This window comes from Eublepharis macularius, chromosome 9 (genome assembly GCF_028583425.1).
Source record: "Eublepharis macularius isolate TG4126 chromosome 9, MPM_Emac_v1.0, whole genome shotgun sequence".
NCBI lineage: Eukaryota > Metazoa > Chordata > Lepidosauria > Squamata > Eublepharidae > Eublepharis > Eublepharis macularius.
In genome coordinates, this window is record NC_072798.1 from 63,215,954 (window position 1) to 63,228,200 (window position 12,247).

At 41.7% G+C, this 12,247-nt stretch overlaps 1 protein-coding gene across 5 annotated transcripts in view; it reads right to left on the reverse strand.

Moving 5' to 3' along the window:
• Positions 1–1,005: 1,005 nt before the first annotated feature.
• The window catches only part of RAB3IP (RAB3A interacting protein), a 29,802-nt gene continuing 18,560 nt past the window's right edge, over positions 1,006–12,247 (reverse strand). For all 5 annotated transcript variants that reach the window (XM_054989348.1, XM_054989350.1, XM_054989346.1 and 2 more), the window contains 6 exons: positions 10,790–10,993; positions 9,414–9,542; positions 7,183–7,295; positions 3,909–4,008; positions 3,738–3,807; positions 1,006–1,421 (listed from right to left, as the gene is read on the reverse strand). In XM_054989348.1, the coding sequence (XP_054845323.1) occupies positions 1,339–1,421; positions 3,738–3,807; positions 3,909–4,008; positions 7,183–7,295; positions 9,414–9,542; positions 10,790–10,993 (699 nt within the window). In that variant the 3' untranslated portion in view covers positions 1,006–1,338. The remainder of the gene's footprint in view (positions 1,422–3,737; positions 3,808–3,908; positions 4,009–7,182; positions 7,296–9,413; positions 9,543–10,789; positions 10,994–12,247) is intronic.

A 12,247-nucleotide genomic window follows, 5' to 3' on the forward strand; every position in this document is an offset into this window, starting at 1 on the left:
CTGGCTTTCCCAAATCAAATCAGAGAATCCCAGATCTGATCCACAAACCCAGATCCAGACCCTCAAACAATTCCATTCCCTTGCTTCAGTTTGGTTCTGTTGGGCTTTCTCTTGGTTAATCTTGCATTTGGGACTGTGCCTCTAGCCAGTAGCAGCCTTACCCAAGTGTTTCTGCTGGGAGCCAACCTGGAAATTTTCCCACCACAGGAAACAATAGAGAGTGGCTGAGCAGCTTGTCGGGGGCATTTGGTTTTTGTGGAGGTGTCAGTTTGATTCTGGTGGGCTTTCTGTGTGTTAAGCTTGCATTTGGGAGTGTGCCATGGCCATAGCAGCCTTGTCCAGTTTGTTTTGGCCTGAGAGCCAGCTTTGACTTTTTTTCTGCCACAGGAAACAATGGAATGGCTGTGGGCAGCTTGCTCTGGGGGCACTTGAATAGTGGGGGAGAACTTCAGTTTGGTTCTGTTGGGCTTTCTGTGTGTCGAGCTTGCATTTGGGAATGTGTCTTGGCCATGGTAGCCTTGCCCCAGTGTGTTTCTGTAGTGGGAGTCACCTTTGACTTTTTTCCGATAGGGAACAATGAGTGGTGGGAGCACTTTGTTCAAAAATCCTTAAATCTGACCCCCGTGTCCAAACTTCTTGAAACTTGAGGGGGGTAGGTTTAGAGGACAGTCAGGAGTTAGTTTCCCTGAACATCTGGTGGCAACTAACTAACTCTCTCTCTCCCCCTCTCCCCCACACCCACCCACACAGCTTCCCAGCTAGGCCCCTGATATGTTTCCCCATAGAAAATAATGGCCAAATAAATCTGGGATTCTCTAATCTTGCTAAACCATATTACAGCATCTTGCCCTGATTTCAGTGAACCAGTTTGTTTCGTTTTGTTTCATTTCCCAGAAATCCTGATCTGGATTTCCCAGATTTATTTATTTATGTGCATATTAGGTAACCTAATACAGAAACTTACTTCCATGATTCATGGATAACATATTTCAAACATCACAAGGCTTAGATTTTTGAGCATTCATTTATTAAACTGAAATCCTTCATTATAAACTCTCCAGAACAGAGCACAAATCTTGAATAGCATTTATTTAATCTGCATTTCTCAACAGCAAATTACAATCAATACTACATCTGAAAATCCTCTTGCCTTTGCTTTCAATGGAATTTCATGGCTCATCCTTACATAAGATCATTTTATTGAACTACAATAGTACAGAGTGCAATTTTCACAAAAGAAGCAGCCTTGGACCCACTTCCAAATAAGTTTCAGGTGACAAGGATTTTCAGCTGTTTTAAATATATGTACATTTATTGAAGTTCAAGCATGCCTCCAAGTTACAGCTCCTCTTTGAAGTATCCCAGTTTTGCTAGTGACATCTCTTTCCTCAGCTGCATAACCTCCCAAAACATCTGATCCACTGTCCAAAAGAAAGAAAAAGGACATTGCTTAAACAAAAACAATTTCATTAAAGGCTTCTTGTGTTGAATATGTTATTTATACCAACTGCCATCTATTTGAAAACAGCCAACTTCTACCATGTTCCTTAATTTAATTTATTGCATTTCTAGCCCACCCTCCCCACAAGCAGGCTCAGGGCGGGTAACAACATTAATAATATTAGGATAACAAAATATAATATAAAAAAGGTCCTCTGGGAAACATAAGGTGAGAGGCGGTCCCTTGCCCCTGCCCCAGAATACTGGGGTCCTATCAAACATGTACAGACACTCCAGAAAATGCTGTTAAGCATTCTACCTTATAATATTATGTCAAAGAGACATTGTCTGTCTGGAATAGGATTGCCAGCTATGGCTGGCAATCACCCAGGAGGATATGGGGCATTATGGATATGTGTGCCAGCACACACGATCACTTCCGGTTTTCACATTACATGGGGGGGGGAGAGATGACCCTCTAGGACTTAACTATAGTTTTGGGTGAACCCTAGAACTTCATCCTGCCGTAAGTGATGCTGCACCACCCTGCACCTCTTCTGGCGAGAAACAGCAGGAAGCAGCAGGAGGTCTCCTACTACCAGAAACCTGGCCTGCCTAGTCTGGAACCAATTTTGTTTGTAGACAGGTATTATATTTGAATTCTTCAATATACAGACACGGCAATAGCTACTGACAACCTCAAAAGCAGCTTTGCCAGGAAGCTCAGGACTGGTGTATTTTGCATTAGGAAAGCATTCATTCGTTCCTCTGTAAACTGCCAATACATTCATTGCCCAGAAAAATAGTTTCTGCCTAAGACTCACTCTTCTATTTAATGCAAGAGGGAGTAGGGCGCTTATGTATCAGGCAATACTACAGGTACTGGAACCAAAGTAGCAATGACTGTTTTATAGATTTGTTATCATTTAGCATTAAAAACATTTTATAACAATAATTGAGCTCTGAGCATACCAAGATAAGAAGATTCCCTTCTCTACAAAACCTTACAACTAATTTCTATAAATATATATATGTACATGCACGTGTGTGTGTGTGTGTGTGCGCGTGCGTGCGTGCATGCAGCACTACCTGGGAAGAGTATCAAACTAGAGGGACAAAATTCCCAGGGCCCAATACAAGGCACTCCTTGCAAGATGCTACTAGCATGCAGAGTCCCAGCTCACATGCAATGCAACCCAGTCAAACTGTTGCTGCTGTATGCAACGACATCATCAGCTGCCAGTGGGAAAGAGAGAGAAATGGAGCAAGAGAGGAGAAATAGGAGAAAGCTATGCCTGAGGTCTTCACTATATTCTTTGATCAACAGACATGCTCAGTGCAGGACAGATCTGACCCAAGCTGAGCAAGCGCTGGCCTCCATTTTTAGTGACACTTGGAAGAGAGGACAAGAGTCACTGGGACTGGAGAAGAGACACATCAGAAATTGGGAGGGAGCGCCTCCTGAACACTGCTGCATTAATCTAATACTGATAGTGACCGCTCCGTTGGCCCCACCTCAGTGGCTTTTAAGATAGAAAAATACATAAAGATCCACAAACAGTTTTTACAAGCAAGCCAATGCCACAGTGGGGAAAGGGGGAGAAAACTAAGAATTCAGATCTGAGCCATGGTGTAGAGGGTCAAATTTTAACCCTTTCTTTCCCAGCCACAAGCATACACGATCTATCTGGAGCAGACCTTGTTCTATGTATTTATTCGCAACTACATGTTTAAAAATTAGAACCATAACCCTGAATACCAAACAGTCCAAATTCCTGTTCCTCTGCCCACAGAGTCTTCCCAACTAACCAAAAAAAGTGTCACAAGAAGGCAAATGCACTTCCTATATAGCACCCACTTATATTCTATTAATTTAAATGTGAACTCCCAGCATATTTCCTATAAATGTATTTCCATTTGTTAATCATAATCTGATATAAAACAATACATTGCTTCCATTTGCAGAAAACCTGATAAGCACTGCTTAAGAGGCTGACTTGATTTACTAAAGACAATTCCTTCCTGCCAGCCCTGAGCTGCTTTTCTGTGTTTTCAAAGCAAAGTCAAAACAAGGCACAGCCTCAGAGGCTGTGGAGCAGAGCTAAACAAATGACCAGATACTGGGGGGCACAAAGGCCGAAGATGCATCACCAGTGAGGACAGAGACAGCTGGGAAGTGACAGGATCCTCTAATCTACTGACATAGGGAGCTTGGACCTGCAGCACTTTATTTACAGCAATCCGGAACACACTAATTTCATTCTTTACATTTGTACTAGACACAAATCCATGCTTACCATCTTGCTGTTTCACAAGCCCCTGCTGAATATAACGAATGTATGTAAAGAAGTTACAAACAGATGTAATCTACAAAAGAAAGGACACGGGCATTTATACAAACTTGCTTAACTCCATACGTTTATAAAAAGCAAGCTCAGCATTCCGGCACAGGGAAGTTTATTACTTACCCTATATCTACAAAAAGGGGATACATAGTAATAGTTGCTCGAGTCTCCCAACTTGATTCTGTGCTTGCATGTTTTACTTTGTCCACTAAGAGCACATTTCCTGTGTAAATAAAAGCATTTCATAATTATATAGACATGAAAATTAAGCAACAGAATAGTTAAACAGTTAATCTGCCATCTGATTTTGCATCACTATTTGCGAGCACGATTTGCAACCTTAAAATAACAGTGGTTTACTGGATTATATTATTTTCACACTAGCTCCTCATTAAGTTTAGCTCCTCATTAAGTTTATCAATTCTAAAAATCTTTAAAGTGCTTCAAGGTACACCTACACAGTACTTGATTTCTGTTCCCCATTTAATGTGATTTGGATAGGCTGAATGTATCCTTGGACCATAGTGTTTGTGCTGGTCTATGACAGTATTAGTAAGAATAAAGGACAATACTGCTCAGGATAGCCAAGTCTTCAGCTGTGAAATATGCTTTTAGCTTTGTTCCAAGTCATGACCAATATTTAAGAGCAGCTGAAAGGACTGTACTTCCCACAACCTTCAGCAGTTGACAAGCACTGATACATATGAGTTGTGTGTTGCATATACAGTACAGAAAAACAGATTATGCCGTATCACAAAATGTACAATAGGAATCACTCAGATTAAAATTCTGATGTAGTTTTGACAGCAATGCTTATAGTTTATCACTAAGAAAAATCAAGGTTTAGCTGCCAGTTTGACTTTTAGGGCAGCTTCTGAAGATTTAGAAGAAACCCTTTTTTTAAAGAAACTACCTTAAGAGTAGTCAAAAAACCACCGGTCCATCTACCTCAGTCTACTCTGAGCAGCAGCTCCTTATTCTTAAATGGCGATGGTAGGGCAGGGATAGGCAGGTGGTCGCTTGGGAGTGACCAGTCACTCTCCTCGCAGTTAAAACAGCCCCTCTGGGGCTGCTCTAACCACTTCCTTATTCTGCCCTTCAAAGCTACCACAGAAGCTTCTCTCCTTTTTGTCTTTCGTTGTCTTCTCCTTCACACAAGCATCCACTTTTGCTCTGGACAGGAAGGTGACAGCACAGGAGCCCTCTCCTATCTGCTTCTCCTCCTCCTTCAGGTGTGCAAACTTGCACCCTTGCTCTGGATGGGAGAGGAACATGCTACTGATTCTATTTGCATCAAAGCAATTATTTGCCTCTTCCAGGGAAAACAAAGAAGTGTATATTTTTCCCTGCAGGTCAAATTACAGTTTAGTTGGAGAGGGGGTGAAATTACATTATAATTTGGGGAAACAGTACAAGAAAAGTTTCCCCACCCAAGCACTACAGAACTGCTATGAAATGCAATTATTTCTGTATAAGCTATCATTTTGGGACTGGTAGTTCCTAAAGCTCTTTTAAAAAATTGGGTTGCTCCTAGAAATATAGTCTGCTCTCTCCTGTGCTAGGGATCGAGCCTGCATGCAACCCACTTGCCTTGCCACAGAGCAATGGCCCTTGCCTGATGCAAAATATGACCTAGATATGCATGACAACATCACAGAAGTTGCACCAGTCCTTTTTCAGCCTGATGGAGCCAGATCTATAGGACTCACGCCAATTAACCTGTGTTAGGAAAAGGTGCTGGAAAGAGTGGTGAAGGCAAGCACCTACATATAGGAACGCTGGCTAGGAGAGCAGATATTCCATTCATAAGGTGAAGAGGCCACAAAGCAAATCAAAGACCTTGAAAAGGGTCTCTGTATGCTCGAGGAAGGCTCCATCTTGGCACCAGGATGTGCCTCAAAACAACACAGTAGATGTGCTGCATATGGGGGAGGTGGGGGGAAGAGAGGAAAGATGGAATGGAAGGAAGAGGAGAAGAATGGGTCTGCTGTGCCTTGCACATGGCTTTCTGACCCACACACCCTGCTCCTCTAGAGTAAGCTTGCACAGCTTGTGAGCCACCAAGATGAACACCATGAAATGTACCTTTTCAGGTGCCTCACAAGCTGTCTCATTTTTGTAATTCAAGGAGACAGCAAAAAGCAGGAAATGGTTCATTAAGCCCCTGGGAAGATTAAGAGAGATCTGGGGAGATGTAGTTGATTTAGCAGGAAGTAAGTAGTGGAGGTTGTCCCAGAGGCAGGACATCATTCAGATGGTTAGTTTGACAACAGCAAAGTAATTTCTAGTCAAAGGCCCCCAAGCTCACCGTGTCATTTACTCCACCTGTATTTCTCATCATTCTTTCGTTTTGCTCACATATGAACATGGGCGGAGACAGGATCACCCTTGCCACCCAACCACCTCCCATTCAACTGAACTTATGCAGAGAGTCTTATGCCCATTCAACTAAATGTACAGGAAGCAGCTCCCACTTGCATATGCAAGACAGAGCTTCAAATGAAGACAGTCCTTGTATACACAGATAATTCACTGTGCAAGTTCTACAAAACATGCAGTCAAGGGTGCAACCTGTCACCACAACTGGGCTCCTTCCCTCCACATATTCACTTAGTGATGTGAACCAGACTCTACAGATTTAACAATATGGGTGCTACAAGAAATATTAAGAGATCCTAAAAGCTGCATTTTTTGAAATAAGCATGCTTTTAAAAAGACACCAAGGGGCCATGGCTCAGTGGCAGAGCATCTGCTTGGCACGTAGAAGGAGCCAGGTTCAGTCTCTGGTATGCCTAGTAAAGGATCTGACAGCAGGTGATGTAAAAGACCTCTGCCTGAGACCCTGGAAAGCAGCTGCCAGTCTGAGTAGATAACACTAACTTTGATAGATCAAGGGTCTGATTCACTATTTTTTTCTCTACCTTAAATCTGAAAGGTCATCACTATTAATTTTATAAAAACAATTTCAGTTAAGAAACTGCACCTGATTTACACCTATGCCATCCACAAATCCACAAGCCCAAAACACACTGGAACTATTTTCACATAGGCTACCACACACTTTTAAATGTTGCCCTCCCTCCAAGAAGCTCAAAGTAGGTAGTGCACAAGTCTGTTCTCTGGAGAGCACAACGTACTCAGACTCAATCCATGTGCCTACACTGGCACAGCAGCTGCCATTAGCACTGCCAGTCCTGCAGTTGCTCCCTGCCTTTGTCACCACACGGTTATGGCTATGTGGCTCAATTGCAAAGGGAACAGTGTTTTTGGGGGGCTCTCTTTTGTAGCATTCTATGAGCTTTCAGGACTGGTGAAAGCCTATACCAGCCATGTCTTGTAGATGGCCAGGATTAGTCCTTGTCATGCCTGTAACAGGGTTCCTTCAGTTCAAACCTACTTTGGTCCTCCACATTCAACTGCAGAAGCTTTCACAAATCGAACAGGTTGCAGGCCAACTGGTTCAATGCTCAACGTATTGTTCTCCACAGCCTCCAGGACAGCAGATGCCAGCTGAAAACGGAACACAGAGATGGCTGAGGTTGCCTTCATGGAACACATTACAAAGTTCTGCCAAAGAATTTCTCTCTATATAGCCAATTATTTAAGTAAGTAAAGTTTAATTGTATATGGCCAAAGGCCGTCACAATACAAAGTTAAGAACAGTAAAAGCATAAAATAGTTATTAAAATACTAAAAATAAAATACAATTAAAATGGGACCTTAATAAATACCACAGATAGTTATGAAAAAAGTTAGGTTTCTGAGGAACCAATCTTGGCCCTAATCTTTTTCTTTTTTGCCAATTATTTAAGATAAAAAGCTGGTGCAGTTATGTAAGTATGGAGTTCATGGGAAATCACGGCCTCAGATAAATCGTTCTCTTTCCATCATAACCTACCCCTTCCAACACACACCTCACAGTAGAAATCTAACAGTGCTGGTCTTCTACACTGTAACTTTTACTAAAATAATATAAAGAAGAGCCAGGAGTGCTTCAAGTATTATATAAGTATTATATAAAGTGAAACCATTTATAATAATAATGGTAATAACAGTGTGCTAATATACCACTCTTTTGGAGAGATCAGTACCCACTCAGAGCAGTGAACATAGTCAGTGTTGTTGTCCCCACAATACAGCTGGGGAGCTGAGGCTGAGAGGAGTGGCTTAACCAAGGCCACCCACAAAGCTGACTTCACAACCATATTCATGAGATGCACTGCACATTAGAGGGTTTCACAGGTCAAATGTGCATCAGCAGAGATGTGTGTCAGCAGACAGCTTCTGGGTAGTTCTTCACTAAGTGAACAGTGTGGCTGACTTCCCCAGGATGCTCTGCTAGCAGAGGAACCAAGAAACCAAGTGGAATTGTCAGGATCACTGGAGCAGAGCCACACCAAAGTCCAAGACTAGATACAGCGCAGATGACTCTAGAATGGTTCCTACACACAATCCCATTTCTCACAAAATGGTGCTTGCGTTTCTAGGCAACCAGAGTACTGTGGGAAGCAAACACAGGGAGCAATAGCCACGTTACTCCTGTAATTCAATAATCAAAAGCTAGGTACAGGATTTTAATATCTTATTTTAAACTTGGTGTTCTTATTTCCTCAAGTCTGAAAAAACAACTACAATTACCAGATCTTAAAGTTAAAGAGAAACAGAAGGGGAAAAATTGCCCAGAGGAGCTAAGAGAGAAGAGCCTAGTGCCAGAACTGGTGGAATATCTGCATTGAATCGAGCATTTGTACTAGATGCAGCAGTTCTGAAATAAACTACACAGGAAGTAAAGCAGTGAGAATAAAAAATATTCTTCAATCCCAGATCATTTGGGGATTGAGCTCCCAATGGATCTGGACATTTTTTTATTGAATTGTATCAATACTGTTCAAGTCTCATAAAGTAAGTTAATGTAAATGTGCTGACAGTGGCAAGAACAGTTTTTGCAAGACATTGCAAAAACCAATTGCTCCTTAACATGCAAATATGGTTACTGAAGGTGGGGGACACTATGAGAATGATGAAGTTAACTGCACATCAACAAAGTAGATGTATTAAGTATATAATATAAAAGGGTTAACCTTAGATCCAGTGTTTAGAGATAGAATTATTATAAATTTTGTATTCAGTCTTTGAAGGGCGTGTAAAATATGGAATTTTCGTGACCTGGACATAGGATATTCGTGGATTTGAATGTTTGTATCTTATTCATGTGTTTGTAATAAACTGTGAAAAATGACATATTACAGTTTGCATGATTAGCATCAAACCATGATGCTAATCCAATGTTTCCGTTTTTAAACCATTAACAATATTAAATCTACTGGCATAAAAACCAAGACTGGGATTTGATGAGTTGTATATATGACACAGTTGTTTTCTGGTTCTCCTTCTTGGTGTAGCTTCTTGTGTCCTGAAATGCTGCTCCAAAGGGTCCATTCAGAGGAAGCACATGATGCAAGCAAAACGGTGCAAATTCATATGCAGCTGTGCTTTCAGCTAGCATGCAGGGCTGCCTGAGTCACCATCCTTGATATGAAGATGAACAATCAAAACATGAGCTTTCCTAAGTCCTCCTTCACACTGCATCATCAGACTAAATAGCAATGCAGGGTTTCAAAACATTACCTCACTTTTTGAGAAGGTTAAACACGGAAGGATATCTTCCTGGTAGATTTTATCTAGGAAAGGGCATGTCCTGTCCATAGTAGGATCATCCTTCCAGGATCTGAATTCATTATACAAAGCTAAATCAGCCTGACACAGAAACACAAAACCAGAAGAGTCAAAAGTTTAACAACATAGCACCCACTGCACCACAAAATCTGTATTTCAATATCTAAGTTTAATGGGCACAATTTAGACTGGCTCCCACTGATCTGTACGTGCTTCATTCGTTACAGAAGTCAGTGTGACCTTGGCAGAATTGTACAGTTGCAGCTTCCAGACTCTGAGCTGCACAACAGCTATCCTCTCCCAGTCCCACCATACTCAGGTTTCCAAAAATCATGAAAAACTTTGGCATGGGTTACTTGCCAGCTTCTTCCCTTTGCTTCCTAAAATCTTGACACGTTTAGCAGGAACCAATTTACGCATTAAGTTTTCAGCCACACTGATTATTCATACCATAAAAACATGTTTTATAGGAGAACTGAATGTTAGAAGACAGGAGAAATAACAAAATGTTTCTTCTGCACAATTATATGGGTGACTGAAAGCGTATGTGCAGAATAAATATTATAAGGGGGAACAGGGAACTCATTATTGCATGTTGAAAATATCTTCCATGGGATGAACAATCATAAGGAAAACCTGTATGCAGGAATCAAGTGCTCTGTGGGTACCTGCTTCAGCTCTCAGGCTGTTCACAAAAGAATGCATCTTGCCACGATTTCAGCTGAAAAACTTGATGCAGAGCAGCAGCCGTATCCATGGGGGGCTCCGTCAGAACACTATGGCGGTCCACACGAAGGCATCCCAGGGGGCAGCTGGGAGGCATCCCATGGAGCCATTTTTAACGTGTGAGCTGGCCACAGCACTGCCATGCCTCCTTTCTAGTGTAACAGCTGCACTGCCTCCAAAACCTTCCCTTGAATGGGAGGTGTCTAACGTCTTTGAAACTTCCTAAATTATGCTTTCCCAAACAAGTTTATTGACACACCCACCCACACAAAAATCATGAGTTGTCCTTTCTGTAACTAGGGTATATTTCACAGATATTTCTGTGGGTTTAAAACAACTGCATTTAAAAAAAGATGTCTAAGGTCAATCAAGTCAAAAACTGTTTGTCTAAAGGTTCTGATCAGGCTTTACTACATTTCTAGGTTACTGGTTGACCTAGCCCTTGCTTTACCTGTACAATTACACAACTGCATTAACTAGTTATCTGGAAGGAACACACAAACTTCATGGTGCTACAACTACCCATTCCCTGCAAGTCTCCTAATGCACTCTCCATACCTACCAAACATTCCATTATCCAACCACCCCACTGTTCAAAATACCTCTTTGCAGTCTTTCACAATTGGCTGCATCATGGTGAGATCCTGGTTATTGATGCCCATGGCACTGCTTGTACTCTTGTTCCTTGTATGGCCTTTTTTGAAAGGAGTCTTTCCACCAGACTCAAGTGACTTTGTGGGGGAGGTTGGCGATGTGGACAGCACTAATGTCTTCAGTGCTGCTACTTCGGCTTGAAGGACATCGATCTAAATTTTAAGAGAAAGACTACAGATTTACAGCCTGCACAAAACCTGTGGGAAAGCATGCGCTCGTTTTTACTGCAACTGACTATGTCTGGATATTACATGGCATGTTGCTCCAGAAGTTCCACAATATGAATGAAGTACAGTACAGGTTTGTGTCTGATAGCAAAGACAACCTGAAGTAGTGAGGCTATATATAGCCACAAGACCCACAGTCAACACACCAGAGGGATGATTATGATACTGGGGAGCAACTCTGTGGCAAATCCAGTACCTTTGAAAAGTTTTTTTACACATAATCCAACAAAGGAGCTTTGAGATAAGTTACATGTATGTCTGAATATGACCATCAAACAAAATGTGTAGAATATTGGCAACATGACATTAAAATGAAATTTCACCATTAAATTCATTACAGAGATTAGGGCTACCACAGAAAAGACATGTAGTGTATGGCACAGATAGCAGAGAATAAAACTCTAATGACCTGCAAGAGTATAGGTCTTTAAATGAGCTCCACGTGTGTTCAATCTGATTTGTCCCATTCCCTGTCACCTATATCCAAGCAGTTATCCCTGCTGCTTCAGACTTCAACTTCTACACAAAACATGATGCTGCCAAAAAAGTGGGAGAACACTTTTAACAGCTGAATACAACTGAGAACAAAAGTAAGACACACAGTAAACAGTCCGTCAACTGCAAGAAAAACCTCAGGGTTTGGGAAATCCCTCTTTGCACAAAGTGTCCCAAAGGAAGACCCCTATAAACAATCTACCACGTCTGCAGAAGTTCTGACCAATGGCAATTTTAGACTTCGAGTGTGTGTGACCTTTCCCAGAACCAGAAACAATTGTGGCACATCTGAATTTCAGATAATCTGTGACAGCAGAATAGTAGAACCAGGATGTGACAAATTATTCCTAATGGGACTGGGCTATTAATGAGAGATGGCCTGACTACGGATATTAAAGCTCTCCAGGATTATAACTCTCCAGGAGTGTACACTTACTACAAGTCTGCCAGGGTGTTTATTAGGCAGCAGAGAGCCTGTACATCAACAGAATTCCCAGTCTAAACTGGTCCCAATCTCAACACATACATTCAGCACTGAAATTATTGTGCAGTTAGAAGTCTCCATTTTAGACAATGAACTCTGATTCCATATGGTACCAATGCAGTAAGAATCCAGCAGAAACCAACTTAGCTAAAATCAGTCCTGCCGTGTAACCTACACAGTGAAGCATACCAGATCAGCCG